This window comes from Papio anubis, chromosome 3 (assembly GCF_008728515.1).
Source record: "Papio anubis isolate 15944 chromosome 3, Panubis1.0, whole genome shotgun sequence".
Classification (NCBI taxonomy): Eukaryota; Metazoa; Chordata; class Mammalia; order Primates; family Cercopithecidae; genus Papio; species Papio anubis.
In genome coordinates, this window is record NC_044978.1 from 80,414,991 (window position 1) to 80,442,973 (window position 27,983).

A 27,983-nucleotide genomic window follows, 5' to 3' on the forward strand; every position below is an offset into this window, starting at 1 on the left:
GTATGAAGAAAGCATCTTAGCAAATTTACCGGTGTTACAAGAAATAAAAAATATGGTGAAAAGCAAGTACTATCATCCCTTGGTGCATATTAATGCTTCCACTGTTCAGACCTTGAAGCACAAGCCAACAACCTAACCCAACTCTTTGAATGTATTTTCCAACATGTAAGAACACTCTAGGTAAATACATCAACCAAACTGGTCAACTAGTCTTTTCTCTGGCACTTTTGGACTTTGAGTCTGTATGGAATCAAGGAAATTTCCTCTGTGGTGGCTGAAGGCGTCAAGCATAATAATCAAGATAGGTTAGCAGTCACGATTCTCACCACTCTGAACTGGAAGTGACCAGTTTTACAGAGAGGAAAGCATTACACAGACCCATACAATATATCAGAAATGAACAAGAGTCCTTCCAGTACCACATTCCCCATTCTAGTACTCCCTGCTGCATGCTTGTCTTTAGTATCATGATTCTCCAGTATCCTAACATATTATCCTCTTTAAGATAGCTTGAGTTTCTCTTCCTTGCAATTAAGTCTTAGTATGTAAGAAAAATGAGTAAAAGATTTGGACAAACGTGTATCAGTGCTCGAAACTTTTAAGCAGACTAGTAACTCATTGTTCCAACAACAAACTACAGCCTTCCCTTACCTCAAATCTGGGTTTAGGTGTTGCTCCCACAACAAAGAGAATTTGCGCCTATTTGTGTGTATTCAGCAGACTGTAAGTACCTGGACAGATGCTGTATTTTTCTTGCTCATTCAGATGTAATCCAGCATCTGGCACATGACTTCCTTTGAATAAATAAATGTATATTTCTTATTACTATGTTCAAAGACTGATCTTCTGCACCAGAAAATAGCAGCACATAATGGAAACAACTGCTCTGCTATTCAGAGCAACGTTCAAGCAAAAAGAATATTTTTCTTCCAACTTTACCTTTCAGAAATGTACCATTTACTGAGCACCTTTTACTTCTAACTTTGCAATTCAAGTAAATAATCACAGTATAATCATTCTAAGTGAATTATATAGGATTTCATTTTAATTCTATAAATAGGATGTTTTCTTTATAAATTTTTGGCAGAGATGTGCTGCTCAGATCTCCCCTCAAGAAAGGACTCGCTACCCAGCTGTGGCTAGCTGATAGCTCCCAGTTACTGGCTGTGTCAGTAACTCAGAAAGTCTACCTCAACTTTCTAGCCAGGTGAGGTGATCCCCAGCCAATGACCTAACAATGCGGTGGGACCGTAGTCTACCCATTTCTGCCCAACATACCACTCTAACAGGGAGTCTCTGCTCCGGAGCTCCCACTGGGCTGACAGCAGCTTTGTCAACTCTGCATCACTGTCTAACAGTTTCCCATAATTCTGCACCCTTCCTTCTCCTTTTGCTGGAGTTATGCTCTACTAAAACATTTTGCACTTCTAGCTACACTTTAGTAGCCTCTCCCTGGGGTATCTTTCCTGTGACAAAATCAAAGATTTATTTATTTCCAATTTAGTCTGTAAATTTACTCTCTCACCTATTTAACCTCTTTCATGTTAATAATGCTTGGCAGGCTTTCCCTCAGACTGTGACATTTTGGTTTCATGTCCCCAAAACATTTTAAACCTAGTACAATGATTTTGTTTCTTCACATAATCATTGTACTTTTACCAGCAACACATTTTACACATTGATTTAAAAGTTTTTATTATTGATTATATTTTAAAATATAATTATTTTAAATATATTTCACTTTATTTGGTAAATATACATTTATTATTCCCTGAAAAGCCTTAAGAGCTTGAAACAGAAAAAAACAACAGCACCATCTTATGGTACTTAAATAGGAACTGTTCACTACTCAATCAATATGACAAAAAGCAGACTTTTAAAGCCATAATCACCTATGAGTTACTTCCTGTCCACCTAGTTCGAACAAGGTTTTAAAATACAGCAAATGACCAAAAAAAAAAAAAAAAAAAAGTTATTACTATTGAATCAAGCCTTTTAAGCTGGTAAGTACCTAAGTACATACAGGTACTGTTTTCCTCTCTCAAGGCTTTGGAATATGGCAACCCTTTTTCTCCATCTCTCTCATTATTCTCTATAATACAGACCTTCACTTGCCTTGCTTTTTTCCCCTTCGTTGAATTTATTAGTATCTGACAGTTTAAAACATTTTAAGTATACTGACTGATTTCCCCACAAGAATGTAAGCTCTATGAGGGCACAGTCTTTATTCATTTTACTCACCATGACACTCTCAGTGCTGCCTACCATGAAAAAAGTACTCAGAACTTTTTGAATGTCTTTTTTTACTTCAAGAATTGTTATAATTAAATCAGCCTTGCAATAAGCAGGAAAAAAGCTCACTTGAGAGAAAATTTCACTATAAACTTAAAGATCTTAAGAAAGAATGAACTGAGTCATCAGAGAAGTGAAGCCCATGGCCAGCCAGAAAGAACCGAAAGGACTGCATAGAGGAAATTAAGACCAGATTGGTCCAGAGATGTTTTTACATGTGCTCATCTAGCACATTCACATTGACAACTCTGACATAGATATGCAGCCTGTGCTTGAATATTTACAAGGATATAAAGATGCTAACTCTCAAGGCATCCTGCCAACCATATTTTGAAACCTTAGGCTACCAAAGTAGCTACAGAAAGTCATAAGATGGGAATGAATGATTAATAGACCAAAAACTTAACATTGTCAGTTAAAAAACAAACATGAAAGGTATTAATTAGAAAAAGTATTTATTTCTGCTCCTTTCATTCATCTTATTGTTCAGGAAACAGTCTTACATACATATCTGAAATAATCTACCAACCATCACACACTCTAGTTAAAGGCAAAGCACCACAGGTAAAGCTGATCAGCTGTCCACAGTTCTCAGCTTATGGAATCTTGCTTCTGGATTTTATGTTAATTTCTGAAAATCAGAAATGTCATCTCCAAAAAATGTTAAGGGGGTTGTAAAAAACAATCACTTTATTTGATATTATAGTTGTAGATATGGAGTATATTTTCTTTAAGAAATGAAAAACTAAAAAGAAAATGCCACTCAACATTGTTGGTATAGCAATAGGTCAGCAGGGAAAAAAAAATACTGTGATAAACTTGTCTCTTTAATACCAAGAAGAAATTCTAATGCAAGCTTCAATACGCTTCCTGTTTTTTCACTAGATATTTCTTTTACTGCTGCTCTTCATTCTTTTCCACATGTCATACTGGAGGATTGGTACAGCCTTTAAAACTTCATTGACAGGAGCAAATCCAGTATCCACTGATTTCTTCTCAAAGGCACTCTAACCCATCAGATAGCCCCTGCAGAAATACAATTATCAGCACAAAAAGTGAAAAGAATTGTTTTTATATTATTATTATACTATTTCAAAATGCCAAAACAAATTCTATGATACAAAATAACAATCCAAAAATATAACTCCATGTTCTTCATTATGGTCCTTATTTCATATCTTGCCCCCCTCACCCCAATATACAAATAAATTACTGAGCCTCAGTTCTACTATCCTTCCCTCTTTTTCTTTTTTTTTTTTTTTTTGAGACAGAGTTTTGCTCTTGTTGCCCAGGCTGGAGTGCAATGGTGTGATCTCAGCTCACTGCAGCCTCCGCCTCCCAGGTTCAAGTGGTTCTCCTGCCTCAGCCTCCCAAGTAGCTGGGATTACAGGTGCACGCCACCACGCCTGGCTAACTTTTGTATTTTTATAGAGATGGGGTTTCACCATGTTGGCCAGCTTGGTCTGGAACTCCTGACTTCAGGTGATCTGCCTGCCTTGGCCTTCCAAAGTGCTGGGATTACAGGCGTGAAGCCCGGCGAAGTTTTTTGGTTTTTGTTTTTTTTTTTTTGAGGTGGAGTTTTGCTCTTGTTGCCCAGGCTGGAGTGCAATGGCACAATCTCAGCTCACTGCAACCTCCACTTCCTGAGTTCAAGCAATTCTCCTGCCTCAGCCTCCCAAGTAGCTGTGATTACAGGCACCCACCACTATACCCAGCTAACTTTTTCTATTTATAGTAGAGACAGGGTTTCACTGTCTTGGCCAGGCTAGTCTCAAATGCTCAACCTTAGGTAATCCATCCACCTCGGCCTCCCAAAGTGCTAGGATTACAGGTGTGAGCCACTGCGCCTGGCCCTTCCCTCTTAAAGTTACAAAGCAATGTGCTAAACAACACAGAATAAGAAAAGGAAGTAAAGAAAAGAAAATGATGTCTAAAAGTTAAAGTTAAGAGTCAGAATCAATCTATTTTGGGCTCTCAGAAGTGCAACAAAAATCAAACTGCTTTTTATGGAAAGAAACTGGTTTGGATTTCTAAAAACTCTAATATTAACAGAAGAGAAGTGGGAAAATCAGAAGCTATTTAGGACTGGGAGGTGAGCCTTTGAGACTTCAAAAAACAGTGTGTACAAACATCTGCCCCTGAACCTCTAATACTTCAGGAAAAGTCTGGATAATAGGAGCTTTAGCTGTACCTGCTGGTAAGGTCAAACTTCATGCTGGTCAAACAGATCCTTTTATTAAATGTGCAAGTTAGGCCCTGAAATCTCCTTTAAATTAAAGCATTAAATCTGGTGTCATAAAAGTTCCAAACCTTTCCTTTGGCAATAAACCCTTAAAGTCTATTATTAATTAAGAATCTACAGGATCAGGAAAAAAAATGGAAAAATTATGTACAAGTATCCACATTAAGAAAGGGTTTACTGGGCCGGGCATGGTAGCTCACACCTGTAATCCCAGCACTTTGGGAAGCTGAAGCAGGTGGAGCACCAGGTCAGGAGTTTGAAACCAGCCTGGTCAACATGGCAAAACCCCACCTCTACTAAAACTACAAAAATTAGCTGGGCATGCTGGCAGACACCTGTAATCCCAGCTACTTGGGAGGCTGAGGCAGGAGAATTGCTTGAACCCAGGAGGTGGAGGTTGCAGTGAGCCAAGATTGCACCACTGCACTCCAGCCTGGGCGAAGACAGTGAAACTCCATCTCACACACACACACACACACACACACACACAAAAAAGCAGGGGCGGTTTACAACACCCTACACTTACTGACAGCTTCAGAACACCTCTCCTTTTGACCCTGCTTCTACCACTCACTGCGTGAGCCTGGTAAACCTCACTCAGTTTCCTCATCTGTAAAATGGAGTTACCTCAAAGAGTTTTAAGGATTATAACAGAATCTACTCATACAGTACTTGCTACTCATAGTTATATGCACTTGACAAATGTTAGCTGCTATTTTTAGAGTCCCAAGTTTCTTCACTGGTAACGTAGGATTTATAAACTACTTGATAATACTTAGGTCTCCTCCAGTGCTTGGCACACAGCAAACACTCAAGAATGTGACTTTCCTCCCTTTCAGCTACTGAACTCACTTGACTCCCTGTATGACTTAGACTTATGTTCAGCTAATGCAATCAACCTAGAACTCATACACTCTTTTCTTTCTGCTATATCAGCCTGGCCAATCCACACTCCGAATAAAGAGAACTTTCATCTAACACAACCACCTTTACAACCCAATACTTCTCACCTCCTCCCAAATCCAAAACTGAACAAAAATTTAAAAATAAAAAGGTTTGGCTGGGCACAGTGGCTCACGCCTGTAATCCCACTACTTTGGGAGGCCAAGGTGAGTGGATCACGAGATTAAGAGATTGAGACCATCCTGGCCAACATGGTGAAACCCCGTTTCTACTAAAAGTACAAAAATTAGCTGGGTGTGGTGGTGCATGCCTGTAGTCCCAGTTACTCAGGACGCTGAGGCAGGAGAATTGCTTGAAGCCGGGAGGTGGAGGTTGCAGTGAGCCAAGATCGTGCCACTAAACTCCAGCCTGGCAACAGAGCCAGACTTTGTCCCCCGCAAAAAAAAAAAAAAAAAAAAAAAAGAAAGAAAGAAAAAAAGAAAAAAAATTAAAAATTAAAAGGTTCTTTGGATATATACATTGACTTTAAAGACCTTACATAAATTTGCTACTATAATGCCTGATGTGTCACAAAAAGGATACTTTAAAACATAAGCTTCACAAGAAAAAAAAAAAAAGGTTCAAGCAAGCATCCACTAATATTTACACTCTATAGTAGAAGTTACCCAACAGCTAGCTTACACTATGAAACAAGGGTACTAAGGACTCATTAGGAGTAACTTCTTATCATTTGCATATACCTATATACGAATATATACTTTGTACTCTATCTCTTAATACAGCTATATATTATGGTATCCTTCCTTGTAACTAGTGGGTGACCTATGCTTGTCAACCTATATTTAGATAGAAAAGAATATTTAAATAGACATGTCCTGTTCAAAGCTGCCAAACTTAAAAGTTTTACCTTAAGGACAATTTTGGAGATACTAAGAAATATTATAATGCTATAAAGATACCATGTTAGAAAAAAGAAAAGAAGAACAAATACATTACTATACTTCTTGGTAGGAAATAAAAATAAAATTGTTGAAATACACTAACTATAATATATACTCAAACATTTAGCCCCCTCTCAGGACCCAGAAATTTCATAATCTTATATTCAGGCCTGTGAGAATTTTACATAAGTAAAATTGTAGAGAAATACAATAAAAAGTAAATCAAGTACTCAAAAACCAACTAGAGACAGGATAAGTCACCATGAAGGCCCTTCTATTTAATCTTTAAGGCTATGATTTCAATAATCACTTAGTGCCTCTGTATATTAAGGCAAGCACTGTGCTAGGTTAGCACTAACAGAAATTTCTCAAAACACTACCACATTCATTATTGCATTTAACCCTTGCAACAATCTTAAAAAGGTGTGTGAAACAAGGATTAGTCTCATTTTACAGTTGAAGAGTGTGACAGCAATTAAGTGCTTTGCTCAAAATCACAAGACCAGAAAAGAACAGAATCGGCATTAAAACACAAGTCTCCTCATGCCTTGTCTACTACCTACTCCAATGTTCCTAGAAATGGAAACCTCACTTTCTTCTTTTAGAAACAGTAATGGTTTATTCAGGCCGGGCATGGTGGCTCACGCCTGTAATCCTAGCACTCTGGGAGGCCAAGGCAGGCGGATCATGAGGTCAGGAGATCGAGACCATCCTGGCTAACACAGTGAAACCCCGTCTCTACTAAAAATACAAAAAATGAGCTGGGCGTGGTGGCGGGCGTCTGTAGTCCCAGCTACCAGGGAGGTTGAGGCAGGAAAATGGCGTGAACCCGGGAGGCAGAGTTTGCAGTGAGCCAAGATCGTGCCACTGCACTCCAGCCTGGGCAACAGAGCGAGACTCCATCTCAAAACAAAAGAAAACAAAAACAGTAATGGTTTATTCATTTATTTTTGAAACTGTGGCCATCATCTAACTTGAGACATAGAATTTTTAGGACTCTATCTTTAGAATGAAACCACTGACATTGATTAACACTTACATTATGCTTCAGAGCACACCTTCTCATTTAATCTTGACGACTGTAACTCCCCAAGGTATATTATTATACTTCATTTAACAGGTTTGGAACCTGAGGCCAAGAGAGTTCACAGAACTAATCCAAAGTCTCAGAGCTATTAACTGGCAGGCCGAAACTGGACTCCAAATTCCTCACCCTCTCTACTACACACTGTCCTCAGCAGCTGTACAAATGTTTTGTTTCTTTAGAATGAATTACCTCCCTTATTTGCTAAAAATGAACTTTGGATATAAGCTTTTTAGCCACTGAAACAATCCAGCTGCCAGTTTCTCTACAGTCTTAATTCTCTAAAATACAGCTCCAAATCTGGAAGGAAATGAAAGAGACTCTCAAACATCTGAAAGTATGGTTACAAAGCCAAGCCATTAAGCTCTCCTTCAGCCAGGACTGATTTAAAAGGCAATTAATAGCTAGGCTATCTATTCCCTCAAGTCATAGAATAACCAGCAAACTGAAAAGAAGAAGAGAGAAAGGATGAAATTACAATAGGTATATACTGATCGCCATGAGAAGTGACAGGTCAGTGAAATCAACAAAACTGAATAGTAGTACTATGCATAACAGAAAGGTAAAATGACCCTCAGTGGAGAAGGTTAAATTATGCTTAATCTCAGTGTCCAGCAAATAATAGTTATCAAATAATAAATATTTGCCACATACAAATGTGAGTGTTAACATGTAATACAACAAACACTTTAGAAAGAGGTCTGTCAAAAACGAATACAATGTCTTAGTATTTATGTATTTTCAATTACATGGAATCACATACATGCATCATATCATTCTCTAAATGATGTCAGTTTAAATATTATTACATTCATATTTTTTACTCCTTTCTCCCTTTAAGAGAACTTGTTTTCTGAACTGATCTCATGATCGCAGGATTTATCCAGAAGCTCCTTAGCTTTTCTTCTCAAGCTTAATAAACACTAGGTGAAACTGCTAAAATGCCATTTTTGCCAGCTGAAATAAGGCAGGTCTTTTGTCCTCAATTATATGATAGACTCTATTTCAACTAGTTTTATACAGCTTTATAACAAATTTGCCTGAATGTAGGAACCCATCCCTCCATCTCCAGTTGAACACCTTGCCTGATTTTAGGGCATTACCATGCCACCACAGGCCACCTTTTATTTTTATTCTTTTTTAAGATTCTGCTTTTGGTGGCTCACACCTGTAATTCCAGCACTTTGGGAGGCCAAGGCAGGCAGATCACTTGAGGTCAGAAGTTCGAGACCAGCCTGGCCAACATGGCGAAACCTCGTCTCTACCAAAAATACAAAAATTAGCCTGGCGTAGAGGGGCATGCCTGTAATCCCAGCTACTTGGGAGGCTGAGGCAGGAGAATCGCTTGAACCTGGGAGGCAGAGGTAGTAGTAAGTTGAGACCACGCCATAAGAGTGGAGGCTAAAGACAATCTAATGAAGATTCATTATTTTTCAGAAGAACCAAGTTCAAACTTATACCAGTCTTCTATTCGGTAACCGAACATCATTTTCTTTGAGTCTGTGTATATTTAAAATGCAGCAAACATACAGATGCATACATACATGGTTTAACATATGTTACCTCATAAATTATATTAGAACATTTTCATTTTTGCAATGAAAACTACTCCTTTGAGACTGTACTAATAAAAATATTAGGGACTATGGTTTAATTTTTTCCTTTTAAATGTACTGCTATGTGTGCAAAGTTAATAAACAGTCATTCTTTTTTTTTTTTCTTTTTTTTGAGATGGAGTCCCACTCTGTCACCCAGCCTGGAATGCAGTGGCACAATCTAGACTCACTGCAACCTCTGCCTCCTGGGTTCAAGCAATTTTCGTGCCTCAGCTTCCCAAATAGCTGGAATTACAGGCGTGTACCACCACACCCAGCTAATTTTTTTATTTTTTAGTAGAGACTGGGTTTCACCATGTTGGCCAGGTTGGTCTTGAATCCTAACCTCAAGTGATCTGCACACCTCGGCCTCCCAAAATGCTGGGATCACAGGCCAGAGCCACTGCACCTGGCCAACAGTCATTTATTTTATTAGCATCCACGTTTCTTAAAAGTCAAAACATCAAATAAAACATGTTTTAATTAGTAAAATTATATCAATGGGGGAACATCACGTCTCAAAAAAGCATAAATCAGAAAACAGAACCAGTAATACTGTTTCAGTGCTACTGTTTTCTCCTTTTCAAAGGCATCTCTTGCTAAAAGTAACATCTTTGTAAAAAAGAATTCCACCCTGGAGGTTATCATGGTACACCTTATGATACAGCCATCCTTATCTCAGATGCCAGAAACTTAGTTGATTTGGAAAAACCAGTGGCTATTGGTGTTTTTTTGACATCTTTTTTATTGCTGTGGTTTTTCCACTCACTACTATCAAACTGTTAGGTCATCATAGATAATTTGCGTGAAAGAAGAAAGATACACCCTTTCCTTGCTGGGATAGTAACCACACCCTGTTGTGTGTAATACAGGACAATAGTCCTTGCTCATCATCTCCTCTAGGGCCTGCAAATATTCCGGGAAAGGTAGTATCATTACTTCCATGTCTTATATAAAACTGTCCATTATCTCTCCCCACTCCATACCCAAGATACCAGGCATTAGGAGCTGCAAATGAGAAATGATATCACAAAGGGAGCCATAAATTCATCTTAAAAATTCAAATCTTAGATTTAGTTGCATAACAAGATACAGAAAGTAGCAATTTTCTGTTTGGACCACTGTCCTGTTTTGATTAGATCTAAACATAATCCACAACTGAAACCCAGAAAGTATACCCTTTTTCCCTAGCCTGAAGTTTGGATTTAGTCAACAGTGTTACACACTAGCCTATAGAATGTGGATAGGAAGACCAATGTTCACATAAATGATTGCAAAAGTAAGATGAAAGAAATCCAGAGTGTTAAACGCTTGTCAAAGCTTTTCTGTCAGTAGGAGATAGCTCTATTATCCTGAAAGTCAAATGCCAGAGCTAAAAGATAAACACCTATTTTCTTAATAGACTCATTCCTAGGAAGAGGACCTAAAACTATAAAGAAGGAAAACACTACGTAGAATGAAAACAGTAGGTAGAATGAGAACAAATCTGATTCTATAAGCAAAACCAGGACACTTTCTCTGTTCTGACACATGCCTCCAAAGGTTTCTTTTGTTTAGGTTGTTAATTTTCTGTTTTTTTGAGACAGAGTCTCGCTCTGTTGCCCAGGCTGGAGTGCAGTGGCACGATCTCGGCTCACTGCAAGCTCCGCCTCCCGGGTTCACGCCATTCTCCTGCCTCAGCCTCCCGAGTAGCTGGGATTACAGGCACCTGCCACCACGCCCAGCTCATTTTTTGTATTTTTAGTAGAGACAGGGTTTCACCGTCTTAGCCAGGATGGTCTTGATCTCCTGACCTCGTGATCCACCCGCCTCGGCCTCCCAAAGTGCTGGGATTACAGGCATGAGTCTTTCAATAACCTCTTTATACTATCTGGGAGTCTCCTCTTTTCTTGCTCTGCTAATGAAAACTTCAGTCTTTTCTATACCAGTATACCTTACCAGGCTATGGTGACTTACTGCTATTAGGAGCAAAAAACAAAGAACAAAAAAAAGAAGCTGGAGTACCTTAGTCTTCATACAACTTAGCCAATGGCCAGAAATGCCTTCCCCAGATGAAAATAAGAGCTGCTGGATGGGCGCAGTGGCTCACGCCTATAATCCCAGCACTGTGAGAGGCTGAGGCAGGTGGATTATGAGGTCAAGCATTCCAGAATAGCCTGGCCAACATAGTGAAACCTTGTCTCTACTAAAAATACAAAAAATTAGCCAGGCGTGGTGGCGGGCGCCTGTAATCCCAGCTACTTGGGAGGCTGAGGCAGGAGAATCACTTGAATCTGGGAGGTGGAGGTTGCAGTGAGCCGAGATTGCACCACTGCACTCCAGCCTGGGCAACAATGCTAGACTCCGTCTCAAAAAAAAAAAAAGGAGCTGCTGCCAGAGGAAACTGAGGCAGCTGGATGGCCACACAGATATTCAGCTGACAAAGACCTTCATGCTGTCCCTCCCATCCCACCAGGACTAAAATGGGATAAGTACTTTTGCCCATTCTACCCCAGGGGTGTTACAGACAATGGACAGGTTAAGTCACAGAACAAGTGAATTTGTAAAATTCAAACACACTAAGAAATCAATATAGTTGACACTTGATGTTTAACACAGTTCCAAAAAAATAAAATACTAAGAGCTAATCTTTGCGGTATGCTTGCCAAATTTCCTGTCATTACTGTAGTTACTAATGCATCCATAGATTAAATCAGTATATATGGAAATGTGATATTTGTTCACATTTCAAATAATCATAAACAGAATTATGAAAGATGCCATAAACCATTTTATTTTTCTTCTAAAGATATTGAAAAGTTTTCTGAATCAAAATAATCTTTAAATACACATTAAACACACACACACGCAAATATATAAACATCCTTTTCCTATCTTTTTGAAGGGCAATAATTCTCCTTTCCCATTCACAGCATAATTTCTTCCCACCAATATTCAAAGAACAGTAACAATGAGTGATTTGAAGCTATTCCCTACCATTAATACTAATGGAATCCTGTGTTACAGATTAGCCAAAAGGCATTTTAAAGAAATAATAACAGCAGGGCGCGGTGGCTCATGCCTATAATCCCAGCACTTTGGGAGGCAGGAGGATCACCTGAGGTCAGGACTTCAAGCCCAGCCTGGTCAATGTGAAACCCCATCTCTACTGAAAATACAAAAAATAGCTGGGTGCTATGGTGCGTGCCTGTAATTCCGGCTACTCAGAAGCCTGAGGCAGGAGAATCGCTTGAACCCGGGAGGCAGAGGTTGCAGTGAGCCAAGATCGTGCCATTGCATTTCCAGCCTAGGCAACAAGAGTGAAACTCAGTCTCAAAAAAAAAAAAGAAAGAAACAATGACTATCTTCAGTCATTGATGCCAGGACAAAGTAACTAAATTTTCTCATGAACATTCATGGGGATAACAACTAAGAAGATCTATTAGTTTCAATTTTTATTAACTATAGCTATAACCTGACCAAGTCACAAATATATTTGGTTTCTGGATTTTTCACCCATGTAAATGAAAGTTAAATTAAATCTCCTATGACTTTACGTTTTCCAGGTAATCATTTTACCACTTTGCAACATAAGTTGCTGATTACACAAATAACTTACGGCAGTTTCATTCTCATGAATACTCTAGCCATGAAAAAACTCAGTAGGACACAGACGAATCCAATGAACAGAAGAAGAAATCTATTGAGTTTTGGGATATTTGGTGCATTCGATCGGTCCAGGATTATGAAACCTAAACCTCCCATTGTAAATAGGAAGCTGGATGCAAGTCCTTCCATAATATATTGTCCATTTACTCTGGAAAAGAAAAGAATGACCATAGGAAGATAATAAATAGAAATGTTTCCCTAAGTTGAAATTCCTATCTCCGTTTTGTGCTAAAACATTTTTGTGCTGTATTTCTTATTCTTACCCTTACAACTATTTCACTATACCTCTGGATATTCATCTGTCCATTCAACAAATATTTATTGAGTCTATTAGGTAGCAAGCACTGTTTTAGGTTCTGGGAGATACAACAATGAATAAAACAGACAAAAATCTTTGTCTTCATGGAATTCACATTCAAAAAAAGTTATAACACCTCAATTAACACAACCATTTATGTAAAATGCTCATATTTTATGTATATGAATGCTTTACCCAGAACTTCAGCTTAACTTTTTTTTTTTTTTTTTTTTTTGAGACAGAGCCTTGCTCTGCTGCCCAGTCTGGAGTGCAGTGGCGGGATCTCGGCTCACTGCATCCTCCACCTCCCAGATTCAAGCAATTCTCCTACCTCGGCCTCCTGAGTCGCTGGGACTACAGGTGAGTGCCATCACGCCTGGTTAATTTTTTGTATTTTTAGTGAAGATGGGGTTTCACCGGGTTAGCCAGGACAGTCTCAATCTCCTGACCTCGTGATCCGCCCACCTCGGCCTCCCAAAGTGCTGGGATTACAGGCGTGAGCCATGCACCCAGTCTAAGTTAGCTTTTTTAAAAAAAGTTATGCTATTTAAATTTCTACTATCAATTTCAAACTAATTTTGAATTGGTGAGATGTGTTTCTTGAAGTTTTATGTTAATAATAAACTTCCTGTTTCAAATGGAAATATTTTAAAAAGAAAGTGTTCTTAAATAAGGCTCCATGAGCCCCGTAAGAACTTCAGTGAGCTACAAACCCCTATAATTATATGTAAAAGTGTGTGTGTGTGTGTGCACGTGTGTGATTTTTCCAGGGATACTGAGCTTTTATCAAATTCTCATAGTTCAGGGACCTCAAAAAGAAAATTTCTTATTAAAGGGATGATTACACATAGGCATATGTAAAGAGGGTTTTTTGTTTTTTTTGTTGTTGTTTTTTTGGTCAATTGTTTTCATTGAAAACACAATATATGCATCAGGTTCAAAATTCAAACAGCGTGAAAGAGGGCACTATAAAAAAACCTCTCTACCATCAACCTGTCATTAACTCCCAACCACAGAGAATAACAATAAATCTTTCCAGAAATATTCTATGCATAAATAGCATTACTGCAAATAGGAACATATAGCTATGTTTAGGTAGACATTTATTAAGTAAATTTTAGAAAGCAATATAAGCATTGTTTAGGTGAACAAAACCACACTGGAATGGGGTTTCACTGCTGAAACAGAACCCTCAAGTCTCAAAACTATTTTTGTTATTTAATGGTATAGACCAGGGTATAGTCCAAAAATATTTTCTTAAATACCCATATAGTAAATGTCTTAGGCTTGCAGGCTATATGGTTTGTGTCACACTTATTCAACTCAGCCACTGTAGCTTGAAAACAGCCCATAGATCATATACAAACACATGGGCATGTTTACCTCCAATAAAACTTTTTTTGGGGAAAAAAAAAAGCAGCTTATAGTTCGCTGACCCCTAGAACAATTTATAAATGTAGTTTAAACTGACACCCCACTGTAAATTCGTGATACATCAATCATTATGAAATACCTTATTTCTTAATAAATAATATACTCTTGTTGTTGACTCACTTTCTGCCATTTCAGAATTCAGCATTTTTAAACAGCGGTTGTCTAAATATAGATGGATCCCAAAGGTTGCAGGCATACCCCAGCAACCTTTCCCACCACCAAATCATTCAAAAAGGTATCTTTTACCTGTAGGCCAAGAAAGCTACCGGCCTCTGATGCCCATGTTCATCAGTCATAGAGCCAACACTTGGAGGTTCAACAATAACATCATAAATTATTCCTATAAGAAAGACAGCAGAACAGATTAGATTGTATTCCTAATTTTTGAAAACAGGATTTTAGCTTTCATTGTCTCTTAAGGTTCATTTACTTTTTTTTTTTTTTTTCCTTTTTTTTTGAGACAGAGTCTCGCTCTGTTGCCCAGGCTGAGAGTACAGTGGCACCATCTTGGCTTACTGCAAACTCTGCCACCCAGGTTGAACCAATTCTCCTGCCTCAGCCTCCCGAGTAGCTGGGGCTACAGGCACCCACGACCACACCCAGCTAATTTTTGTATTTTTAGTAGAGATGGGGTTTCACCATATTGGTCAGGCTGGTCTTGAACTCCTGACCTCAGGTGATCCACCTCCCTCAGTCTCCCCAGTCTCCCAAAGTGCTGGGATTACAGGTGTGAGCCACTGCACCCGGCCAAGGTTCATTTAAATATGAATGTTTTGATTGTATTATTAGAACCAAATGTGGCCCAACTAATCTAAGGTTCTGAAAAATCATTCAGACATTCAACTCAATGTTTTAGAATTACTTCGAAAACAATATGATATCTAAATGAAGTACACATTTCATAAAGGAAATTCATCCAGTAACAGTTGCTAATACTCAGGAATGACTTTAGTATAAAGGAGATTTAAAATTAAAGGCTCTACTTCAGTTCACAAAAATTGTCTCAGATATACTTAGATTTGTTTCTATAAATTGAAAAATAACTAGAGAAATTGCTTAAATGTAAAACAAGGGGCCATTTTAAAACCACGCCATCAGGCAGAATGGCAATACTAGAGATTCATAATCATTAACATTAACGTCCACCATTATGTCATAATGTCATTGTGATCATTAACATTAATGTTCATCAACATTAATAGTTTTCTCAGTCTCCCACTGTCAACATCTACTCTACCTTCTCCACTGTTCTCAAACATCTTCATCTCCAGCTTTTTTTAAGCATAACAAGCCTATCTCCCTTATCCTAGCCTGACAAAACAATCCTATAGGAATTCCCTTGTCTTCTCCCCACCAAATCTACAAATACCTGGTACCTGCATCCATCCTCACCCTCTCCTTTCCAGCTACATAGAGGAAGATTCCTACCTCCTATTATGTGGGATCTCTTCTGCAATTATCAGGAGTCCATTCCCACTTGTAATCTCAGGGACTTTATTCCTTTGGGTATCTCTCCTCTCTCCTGTATTTTCAAGCTCTCCTTCCCTATATCAATCCTCCTTGACTTCAGATCCTCCTAGCTAACATCCTATTTCTATCTTTGTGTTTTGAAAGGGAGTCAGACTTTCTTCTGGAAAGACTTAGGCAAACTTGCCATCTCCCCTTTCTTACTTACCCTTCATTCTTCAACTCAATCCAATCTCGCTTCTGCAACCATTGATACTGTTCTTTCTAAGGTCACCAATGATCTCCATGTTGTCAAATTCAATGGACACTTTTCAGTTCTCATCTTAGGAGACTTCTCAGAAGCACTCAATCCAGTTTACTAAACCAATTTATTGAAAAATACCTCTTCTTATGGCTTTTGTGATACTTCTCTTCATGGTTTCTTGCCACCTCTCTATTGGACCTCTTCTTTTATAAAACCACTAAATGTTGGAGGCCCTCAGGGCTTGGTCCACTGTCCTACTTTTCTTCAAAATGAACTCCCAGGGCTTTCAATTTCATGTGCTAAAGACTCTCAGTGTGATGTGCCAAGGCCTCTCAAATAATGCCAGTACCACTAGAATTACATGTAAGCTCCTCAAGAACGGGGACTTTGCCTATGCTCTTCAATGTCTCATGGGAGTTCCAGAAATGTCTGTTAGTTTACCAACTTCAACACAGGCCTCTTTTTTCAGGTCTAGACTTCCATCTGTACATTTGACATATCCAACTAATTTTACCCTAGAAAAACTTCTGGTGCACTATTTTCCACCAAAAACTTTGTTTTTTCAATCTCAGGAAATGATACTTCCATCTATTCAGATGCTCAAACCAGAAACCTTTAAGATTCCTTCCCACTTCATTCTTCCCCTACACCCAGTAAATTCAAGACCTACTGAATCTACTTCCAACATATCTTTCATTATATTATCCTAATCTCCACTACTATAAACCTTGTATAGTCTATGTCAACTACAAAGGCCACCTAATTGGTCTCTTGGTCTCACATTTGCCCTACTTTTCCCTCTGCCTAGCATATCCTTTCCCCAAACTCTTCAGATTTTGGCTTACATATCATTTCCTAAGGAATCACATCCAATCCAATCCAATCCAATCCAGATGATGCTTCCAACTCCCTTTATTTTCTCAAAAACCTCTTGTTCTTTTCTTTCACCGTATTTGTAACCATTTTTTTGTTCGTTTTTATTTTTTGAGACAGGATCGGGTCTTGCTCTGTCACCCTGGTTGGAGTGCAGTGGTGCCATCACAGCTTACTGCAGCCTCAGCTTCCCAGGCTCAGGCAATCCTCCCACTTCAAACTCCTGCACTGTAGTCCCAGCTACTTGGGACTACAGGTGCGCACCACCAAGCCTGGCTAATTTTGGGGTTTGTTTTTTGTTTCTGAAACAGGGCCTTGCTCTGTTGCCCAGGCTGGAGTGCAGTGGCACAATCTTGGCTCACTGCAACCTTCATCCCCCAGTTACAAGAAATTCTCCTGCCTCAGCCTCACAAGTAGCTGGGACTACAGGCGTGTAACACCACGCCTGGCTAATTTTTTGTATTTTTAGTAGAGACAGGGTTTCACCATGTTGCCCAGGCTGGCCTCGAACTCCTGGGCTCAAATGATCCAACCGGCTCAGGCTCCCAAAGTGTTGGATTATAGGCATGAGCCACTGCACCTGGCCTGTTTTTGTGACCATTTTTAATGGACAAAAAAATTATGTGACATTTAACATGTCTCAACTATGACATTATAAGCTTCAGGAGGTCAGGGTCCTTATGTTTTGTTCTATTATCTCCAGTACCTAGTGCCTGGAACTTAACAGGGACTCAATATCTATTTGCTGACTATTTGTCAGCAACAAATAGTTTATTTGTAAAGGTGCACTCAGTTTTTAGAAGAGACTTCTTCCCTTCCAATGGCAAAACCAATTCATCATACCTGATACCTCACAGACCTGGCCACTAAAAGGCATCCTTTCCACTTTCCCCCAATGGTTGGGACAGAGATCTCCCCATTACAATAATCAACAGGGAAAGAAAACTGAGGCTTCTCAAAAAGAATCCGACTCCAAGGGAAGTAAGGGTTACAGGAAAGAAACTAGCATATTCATTATCATTATTGAATAATGAGGTTTTTTTTGTTTTTGTCCAATGACCTTCGTGAACTGCAAAAATATGAAACGCTTCACGAATTTGCGAGTCATTCTTGCACAGGGGCCATGGTAATCTTCTCCCTATTATTCCAATTTTAGTAATGTGCTGCCGAAGCGAGCACTCAATAATAACATTGAATTACTCTATATTATTTATTTTTAAAAGTCTATTATTTTTAAAAGCCACATGCATTTTAAATTTTGTTTATTCAGTACAGTAGCTATTAAGTAGATGAGCAAATGTTAATGGTTAATGTTAATGCAATGCTAGATAGTATCTTGTTACCAAAAAACTATTTAAATGTAACTCAAATATTTAAATGTAATTTATTTAAAGGAACATAAGTTAGTTCTCACTAATCTAGATTGGGGAAAGGGGGTAAATTCAAAGGTGCCTTCTAGAACTCAAGCTCTCTCAGTTTGAATCCCCCCCTTCAGTGCCAACTATTCTCACAAAACATCTATGAAAGTAACAATATATGGCCACTCCCTTAAAAGTAGAACTACTTTTGCTGTCCCAAATCCGTAGCTTTAATTTTATAATTTCCAGGTTAAGTACACCACTTCCCAAAATCTAAATTAATTTTATAATTTCCAAGTTAAGTACACCACTTCCCCAAATCTAAATGTACACAGTAGCACAGTTCTAAGTAAATCTTGGAACTGTGGCCTGAAAGGGTAGTGGCTCTGAAAAGACCAGCCGGATTGCCAACTCACCAGTACATAAGGCAACGCCCCTTTGCAATTTTCTATTTGAAAAGGACAGAATAAGATGACAGATAATTCAGAAGCGTTTAATAGTAATGCTGTTTATCTTATTTTTTTAATTCTCAACTTCTGCCCACTGAAACACAGTATAGTCTGCAAATCTCATCTCCGATCCCAAATATTTATCAAACCTGTGATTTCGGAAAATTCCATTCATATTTATTGTAGGTCATGCAAAAGGCAACACAGGACGGTAGGTCTGAACCAACAAAACTAAACATTGTCAAGTCTCTTCCAAGAGTCCAGGACAAAGACAAGTTTAAAAGTCCCACAAGCTCTTGACCAACCATGGAAGCGGAGTTGGCCAAACTAGACTTTCCCAGGACCTTTATCAAACAATGAACCATGGAAGCGGAGTTGGCCAAACTAGACTTTCTCGGGACCTTTATCAAACAACATATGGTAAGCAATAAAAAAGCAACAATTTGGCCTTGAAAAATATATTTGACTCGGATCCCTGGGATGGGGGGTGCTAGCAGAGGTAAGGCAATGGGAGTGAGAACACGAATTCTCTCAAGACAGGGCGTCAGGGCGAATAAACTTGGACGTTAACACTCCGGACCCCAGAACTCCCCTCCACCCTCAGAAAGGATCCAGAGCAGAGCGATGCTTCCCCCGGGGCTGAGAGTCAGCGGAACAGATGCGCCTCCCGGGGCGGGTCAGTTCTCTGCGCCTCAGCCGACAGCCCGAGTTACCTCCGGTAATGAGGAAGTAAGACACCACCACCAGAGCATACACAGTCATGGCCGACGGCATGTGCAACCAGGGCGGCTTCTTCAGCTTCAGGTTGGGACATTCGAGCACTAAGAACGGGACACGGTACAAGGTCTCCATGTTGGTGGCAGCGAGGGCCGTTCTCAGCCTCAAGCCCCACGCGCCACCCGGAAACAGGCCCGCCCTCCCTAACAACTGCGCGTGCGCGCGGAAAGGACCCGCAGATCCGTAAAGCTCGGAGGTGGTTATTATATTCATAGAATAAAATAAACTAAATAAAACAAATAAATAATATGAGGAAAATGTTGTAAATTATTTAATCTAGTTAAACTTAAATTGTGATAATGCCCTCTACATTTTTCTAATGAATATATAGGTGATTTGTGTACCTTCAAGGACCTATGGGACTTCTAACGTGGCCAAGCCAGAGAAGCGGAGGCCAACGAATCTAGCTGAGCCCCGCCCACTCGCTGACGCAGGGGATTTGGAAGTTGATTGGACAGAGGCGCTCCCGGTTCCCAGAGCGGGAGGATGAATGGGAACTTTTGGATAGAAATGCGTTTTATATTAGCGGTTTTTTCAGGGATAGGAAAAGCCGGAGGCTGCTGAGCTTTTACTCCCCGATGTAGTCGTGGTAATAATAAGAATTAATAATAACTACTAAAGTAGTATGTTATCAATTTTTTTTTTAATTCACTCTGGGTCACGAATGTCAACAGGACATCTCTACAGGGATGCCTTAATGCTGATAGCTTGGCATGACCACAATACTATTTTGAATAACTCATCCTCTCAACTTTGCTCCTCCCTTGGTCATCTGTATGTCGGTAAAAGGTAAAATCACTCTGGCCAAAAATTTTAAAGTCGTCTGCATTTCTCTCCTTACTAACTGACCTTCTGCATTCAAAATATTGGTAGGTCTCTTTGGCTGTACTACCGAAATATCTCCAATTCATCTGCCCCTCACCATTCCACCACTACTACCACCCTAGTGTGAGCCACTGCCATCTCTGGTCTGGGCAACATTTACAATCCAAATGGATGAAAATATATGATGGAGAATTAGTCATTAGGGATGGACTAGAAGGTCTAAAACGTTTTTTGTTTAATGTTTTGCCTTTCTTTTTTATATAATCTTTTAAGACTCTACAAATGTTAACTTCCTTTTGGAGCAAGAGTTAAGAGTCACTGATTACATAAGTCCAGAGCATACTGACACATTATAGAGCCAATGTTTTTATATTTTTTTATTTGCTTGTTACTAAGCCCGTGGTTTTGTTTTGTTTTTTTTTTTTTTTTTTTTTTTTTACAGGATGCCATGTATTGGTTCTGCACTTCTAATTAGCTAACAACTCAATTGTTAAGAAATTGAAGACCATAATGAAAATACTATCAAAACATTGTAGGATCCAATTCTAAGAACAGATCAGGCTTGCTGCCCTTACGGTTCATTAGTTAGAGTCTCCCCCAGAGTCTTATTACCTATGTCTTAATGGAGCCACGCGAATCTTAGGTTATGTAAAGGCCAATGATAACACCAATAATAAATGCATTTACACCAGAACCAGCGTTTATATGTAGGAAGCTTCTCTGGGCACTGTAAAGCAGAATGTTTCTGAAATTCCCACAGTTTTATAAGTAAGGAACACTTTGGAACAATTAAAATATTTTGCTTTGGTATGAAGAAAAAAATAAAAATAAAATATTTTGCTTTGGAAAAACTTCGGGATTAAAGGTTTTTAAATTGCCTTTATAACTTAAAAAGGAATCTAACATTAATTAACTGCTGCTTGGCAGTTACTATGTTAAGTGATTTACATTTGTGCTTATATACTCTTCATGACAATTCTGTTAGGTAAATACTAGTATAACTGCTTTACATATGACAAAACCGACTCCTGGGAATGGAAATAAACTCAAAAAGTATAGTATAGTCTGTGATCGGATGAGACCTAAAAGGCAATTGCTGTAGAAATAAAATAGATTTAAGATGTTTAAGATGGTATATGTTTATATACTTATCCTTCTTCCTGTATATATTAGGGACATGTAATTTCTCCATACATTGTGGAAAACATAAAAATTATTAATATATAATTTCAAAATAAAAAATTAGCTAATATTATTTATTATTGTTTATTTATTTTATTATGCAATATTATGTATTATTATATCATAAATAATAAAATTGCCAGGTCAGAATACACTGCATTCATCTATATGTTGAATTATTACTGTCACTTTCCAAAAAGTAAGTTTGCTCCAGGAACCAATTCATTATTATTTTTTAACCTCTTAAGCTTTCAAATATTTTTCAACATGAGTTTGTAAAATTCTATAAGCCACACATAAAAGAGACCTTTCATGAGTAAGATATGCATATCTGTTATCATCCATGTCCTAACCCACAATTCCTACAGAAAAATGTTCCATTTAAACATAACATAAACTCTGTAACTGAAAACCAAAGAAATAATGAATATAACAGTGGGCATTACAGCATGCCCTTAAACAAACATTTAATCTAATCATTCAGTAGTTGTCTATTTTACAGATGAAGGACAAATGTTGAGAGAAACACAGTTTACAATATACAGAAGAGCTGTCATCTTAAGCTACACATAAAAGCAAATGTTAATCATTCTTACTGTGCACAAGCAAATATATATTCAAAGAAAAAAGCGTAAAGGTGATATCTACCAAGCTTTCTGTGTTCATTGTAGAACATTTTAATAAAAAGCCTTGAAGTCATAAATGGTTCCGCCAGTCAAAAGAGAGGGAGAGCTCCACAAATAAGTTTTTAACTAAATTCTAAACAAACCAGAATTACAAAGGCTACAAAGATTACTGATTTCTGTTTATTTAAATATGTGTTGGAGAGGAAATTAGTAGCTTTGTTTTATGTAGGATAATAATACTAATATTAACCTGGATTTTTATTTATGAAGACATTTTGCAGTTTGGTTGACAGTCTCTTGAATTATGTTCTTTCCCGCTAGGTTCTATATAAGCATGAGTACGAAACACTATTAAGTCTCATGATCTAAATAAAAACTCTTTCTAATGCAATATTGTGGGGTTTGGTGTTATTGTTGTAGTTATTTTACATTTTGAAGGTTGTTTTTAAAATTATATGCAAGTAATGGCTGGGCACGGTGGCTCACGCCTATAATCCCAGCACTTTGGGAGGACTTCTCACCTGAGGTCAGGAGTTCGAACCCAGCCTCACCAACATGATGAAACCCCATCTCTACTAAAGAATACAAAATTAGCCAGGCATGGTGGCGTATACCTATAATCCCAGCTACTTGCAAGGCTGAGGCAGGAGAATGGCTTGAACCCAAGAGGCAGAGGTTGCAGTGTGCCGAGATCACGCCATTGCACTCCAACCTGGGCAACAAGAGAGAAACTCCATCTCATAAAAATAAATAAATAATGAAAATAAGAAATAATATTATGCAAGTAAAACAAAGGTACATGCCCAACGTAAAATAATTAATTTATTCAAATATTAGAGACACATATGGAACAAGTTTCCCATTATCACTACTATAATTTTACTTCTCCTTCCAGAGTTAGTGAGATCACTGAGTTCTGGAATGTACAATTGGGATAAATGTACTCAGCAAATGGAAGAATCACCATATTGGTTTCCTGACCCATATAGTGAGGACGTTTATGGTAGGAAAGTCTAAGTGTAACCGTAGAACTGCTTTTACGTACAGAAACAATAAATCTAAAGTGACTGCAGTGACTGATGTGCTATCAAAGACTTGAAAGATGCTGAGTGGTGATTTCTGCCACATTTCACTCAGTTAACTTGGCCCTTGCAAAAGAAAGATGGACCTTGGAGAACAACAGTGGATTATTGTAAATTTAATCATTCGGTTACTCCAATTGCAGCTGCTATTCCACTTGTGGTTTTGTCACTGGAGTACATCAACACATCTCGTGGCACCTGTTAGCTGTCCTGGCAAATGCTGTTTCTACTTATACCTATGGTAAAGATCATCATCAGAAGTTTGCTTTCAACTGGCAGAGTCAGCAACACAGCTCTATTTCAGAATTATATCAATTCTCCAGCTCTGTCATAATCTGATTTGCAGGAACCTTGATTGCCTTCTCATTCACAGAATATCACACTATGACATTGCATTGATAATATGCTAATTAGACATAGTGATCTAAGTAGCAACTACACTAGATATATTGGTAGGACAAATGCATGTCAGAGGATGGAAAATAAGCACAATAAAATGTCAGGGTCTCCTCAGGGAAATGTCTAGGGGTTAGGTGATCTGTAACACATAAAATACCTCTTTCAAAATAAAGGATATTCGCTGCACAATGCTCAATGGATGAACCACTTAGAGTTTGGGAGGCAATATATACTTCATTTGGTCATACTATTTTGATGTATTTGCTGAGCAATCCAATAAGCTGCTAGTTTTGACTGGGATCCTGAATAAGCAAAGGTTCTTCAATAGCAAACTGCTCTGCCACTTGGGCCATACAACTCAGTAGACCCAATATTACTTGTAATGTCTGTGGTAGATAGGCATGCTTTATGAAGCTTTTGACAAGCCACTACAGCACAGAGCCTTAGAGCTTTGGCACAAACCTATGTCATCCTCTGCCGAGAAATAATCTCCATTGACAAATGACTCCAGGCTTGCCACTGAGCCTTAGTAGAGACTAAACTATTGACTATGGGCAACAAGCTACCATGAAACTTGAACTACCCATCATTTGACAATTTGGCATTGTCTAATCTATCATCCAATAAATGTGGGTGTCTACAGCAACATTCCATCATCAAATGAAAACATTGTGTATGAGATCAAGCTCAAGTAGATCTTGAAGGTACAAGTAAATTGTACAAATAATAGTTCCAAATGCACATGGCCCACATTCCTGCCACATTGTCTCTTTTCTCAACCTATATCTATGGCATTATACCTTCAGGCAACCTATGACCAGTTGACTGAAGAAGAAGAAAAGCCTGATTTACAGATAGTTCCACACAATGTGCTGGCACTCTCTGAAAGTAGATGGCTTTGCACAACAGCCTCACTTTGAAGGATAGGCCTGAAGGAAAGTGGTGAGGAAAAATCTTCCCACTGGGTAGAACTTTAGTAGTGTACCTGGTTGTTCATTTTGCCTGGAAGGAGGAACAGCAACAGTTGTAGATCTACAGTGATTCGTGGGCAGTTCAATCATTTAGTTAGATGTTTGAAAAATGGGAAGGAACACAATAGGAAAATTACTGAGGAGGTCTGGGGGAGAGGCATGTGGATAGACCTTCCTGTACGGGTACAAAATGTAAAGATATTTGTGCTTTATGTGAGTGCTTACCAAAGAGCAATCTCTGCATAGGAAGATGTTTATAATCAGGTGGACAAGATGGCCCATTCTGTGGACATCAGTCAGCCTCTTTCCATATCCATTTGTGACCTTGCCCGAAGGACCTACAGACAAAGTGGCCATGGCAGGAGGGACTGAAGCTGTGCACAGCCTTTCATTCGCTAAGGCTGATCTGGCTAGAACCACTGCTGAGTGCCCAGCCTGCCACAGGAGAAACCAACAATGAGCCCACAATATGGCACTATTCTACATGAGGATGAGCCAGACCTGGTGGCAAGTTAATTATATAGGACCATGTCCAGTAGGCATTTGGTTTTTACTGAAGTAAACACACTAGAACAAAGTTCCTTCCTTACCCACAATGCTGCTACCAAAATCACTATTCTGTAGGCCTAGGGAATGCCATAGTCATCACCATGGTTCACTATACAGCATTGCTTCTGGCCAAGGAACTCATTTAACAGCAAATGAATTGTGGCCATTGGCTCATGTTCATGAAACTTACTAGTCTTAGTATGAGAAATGGTGGAATGGTCTTTTGAAAACTCAGTTAAGGTGGCAACCCCTTTGGGAGTAGGTCCATGTCTTCTAAGATGCATATATGCAGTAAATCAGTAAGCAGCATATTTCTCTCACAGCTAGAATTCACAAGTACAGAAATCATGTGTAGGGAATGGGTATTGCTCCTCTCACCTTTACTCAACTTAGGGCTCTACTGATCTAGAAGTATTAGTGCCAAAGAAGAATACTTCCACCAAGGAACACGTTAATGGTTCCATTAATTTGAGAGTTGAGACTGTCAGCTAGCCACTTCACAAATCCTCGTTCCAATGAATCAAAAAACAAATAAAAGAATACTTTATGGGCTAGGCAGATTTATCTTGACAATCAAGAGGAAATTAGACTGTCATCACAAAATGGTAGTAAGGAGGAGTAAGCCTGGAATGCAGTAGATCCCCTGAGATGCCTTAGTAATCCCATATCCTGTGATAAATTTCAATGGAAAATTACAGCAACCCAATAGAGGCAGGACTGTTAGTGGCTTAGACCTTTCAAGGATTAAGGTTTAGGTCACTCCAACAGGCAAGAAACCACAACCAGCTGAGATTTTTGCTGAGGGCAAACACAGTATGAAATGGGTAGTGGAAGAATGTAGTTATAAATATTAGCTATGACCATGTAAGCAGTTTTAGGAATAAGCACTGTAATAGTTAGGAGTATTTTATTTTGATACAAATATGTTTTTGTATATATTACCCAATTTTTTTCAGGCTCCCATTCTCGAATCAAATGTAATATACAATTTGTTGATAATATTTAAGCTCTCAGTATTTAAGTCACTGGGTATCAAACAGAGAATATGAATCATCTAGAAGAGAGATGATTATCACCCCAAAATGGATAAAGGGAGTTTGTTTCTTCTTTTGGGGAGAGAGCATATTTCAATTGTATGAGGGATAGTTACATTATGTTAGGTGGAAGCATAATGTTGTTATTGCTCTCATTTAAAAATTAAACAGGCCAGGCGCAGTGGCTCATGCCTGTAATCCCAGCAATTAGGGATGCCGAGGTGGGCAGATCATTTGAGGTCAGGAGCTCAAGCCTGACCAACATGGAGAAACCCTATCTCTACTTAAAACACAAAATTAGCTGGGTGTAGCCAGGTGTGGTGGTGCATGGCTGTAATCCCAGCTACTTGGGAGGCTGAGGCAGGAGAATCGCTTGAACCCGGGAGTTGGAGGTTGTGGTGAGCTGAGATCACGCCATCGCACTCCAGCCTGGGCAACAAGAGTGAAACTCTATTTCAAAAAAAAAAAAAAAAAATTAAACTAGGCCAGGTGTGGTGGCTCACACCTGTAATCCCAGCACTTTGGGAGGCTGAGGTGGGCAGATTATTTGAGGTCAGGAGTTCAAGACCAGCCTGGCCAACATAGTGAAATCCCAAAAATACAAAAATTAGCTGGGCGTGGTAGCACACACCTGTAATCCTAGCTACTCGGGAGGCTGAGACAGGAGAACTGCTTGAACCCAGGAGATAGAGGTTGCAGTGAGCCAAAATCGTGCCACTGCACTCCAGCCTAGGCAACAGAGTGAGCTCCTTCTTAAAAAAAAAAAAAAGAAAAGAAAAATTGAGCCAAATATGGTTCTGAAAGGTTTATATAGATATTTAGTTGATAAGGAATCATCTGTGGTGGATTTGTATTGTGTTAACCTAGCTAAGCTGAACTATATCTCCCAGAATCCCTTCATTGCTGAGCTCTAAATTAGTATGGGCCATAAAAGACATCATTATTTTTAAGAAACATATTGTTTAACTAGTGAAGTAACTTTCCAACTGATCTTCAGTTATTTCTGCAATACTAAAAATACCCAATTAAAAATAGTGGATTAATTAAAAAAATTGTAAAGCATTCATACAGTGGAATATTATACAGCCATTAAAAAGCACACTGTAGAAGTTTATTTTCTGGAATGGACAGATGTCCAAAATAGCCTTTTTTTTTTCTGAGACAGAGTCTTACTCTGTCACTCAGGGTAGAGTGCAGTGGTGCAGTCATGGCTTACTGCATTCTTGACCTCCTGGGCTCAAGCAATCCTCCTGCCTCAGCCTCCCAAGTAGCTGGGACTACAGGCACGCACCACCTTACCTGGCTAATTTTTGTGTTTTTTTGTAGAGATAGGGTTTCACCATGGTGCTCAGGCTGGTGTCAAACTCCTGGGCTCAAGAGATCCACCCACCTTGACCTCCCAAAGTGCTGGGATTACAGGCATAAGCCACCATGCCTGGCCTCCACAACAGGTTTAGAATGAAGAAAATCAGACCACAAAATGTTTGTAGACTATTGGCTCATTTGTTATTGTATGCATTTTCCACTGGAAAAAAGTCTGAAGGAACACAAAGATGACTGTGTCTATGTGATGTGATTATAGATTATTTTTCCCTTCTTTGAAACTACTTGTATTTCCTAATTTTTCTGTAATAAGCATATATTACTTTTGTAATTAAAATAAACTTTTATAATAGTACTTTGTAAGAACACAAAGTACTTTCTGGTCTT

At 38.8% G+C, this 27,983-nt stretch overlaps 1 protein-coding gene and 1 non-coding gene across 3 annotated transcripts; both read right to left on the minus strand.

The window, feature by feature from the left end:
- Window positions 1–2,286: 2,286 nt before the first annotated feature.
- OSTC (oligosaccharyltransferase complex non-catalytic subunit) lies at window positions 2,287–19,755 on the minus strand. 2 transcript variants are annotated; one of them, XM_003919592.5, is made up of 4 exons: window positions 19,542–19,755; window positions 14,684–14,777; window positions 12,656–12,853; window positions 2,287–3,318 (listed from the first exon to the last, which is right to left on the minus strand). In XM_003919592.5, the coding sequence occupies exons 1-4, from the start codon at window positions 19,678–19,680 to the stop codon at window positions 3,300–3,302; spliced, it is 450 nt and encodes a 149-aa protein (XP_003919641.2). In that variant the 5' UTR covers window positions 19,681–19,755; the 3' UTR covers window positions 2,287–3,299. The 2 variants fall into 2 exon arrangements, with proteins under 2 accessions (XP_003919641.2, XP_021794381.1); XM_021938689.2 differs by lacking the exon at window positions 12,656–12,853.
- Window positions 18,095–18,199, minus strand: LOC116274258. The gene has a single exon (XR_004182894.1). It is a non-coding gene; the product is annotated as a U6 spliceosomal RNA (small nuclear RNA).
- Window positions 19,756–27,983: the final 8,228 nt, after the last annotated feature.

Coding starts and splice junctions, on each gene's coding strand:
- OSTC (XM_003919592.5), bottom strand. CDS start 19,680: ATGGAGACCTTGTACCGTGTCCCGTTCTTAGTGCTCGAATGTCCCAAC. Junction 14,778..19,541: donor TTACTTCCTCATTACCGGAG/GTAACTCGGGCT, acceptor TCTTTCTTATAG/GAATAATTTATGATGTTATT. Junction 12,854..14,683: donor GTAGCTTTCTTGGCCTACAG/GTAAAAGATACC, acceptor TTTCTTTTCCAG/AGTAAATGGACAATATATTA.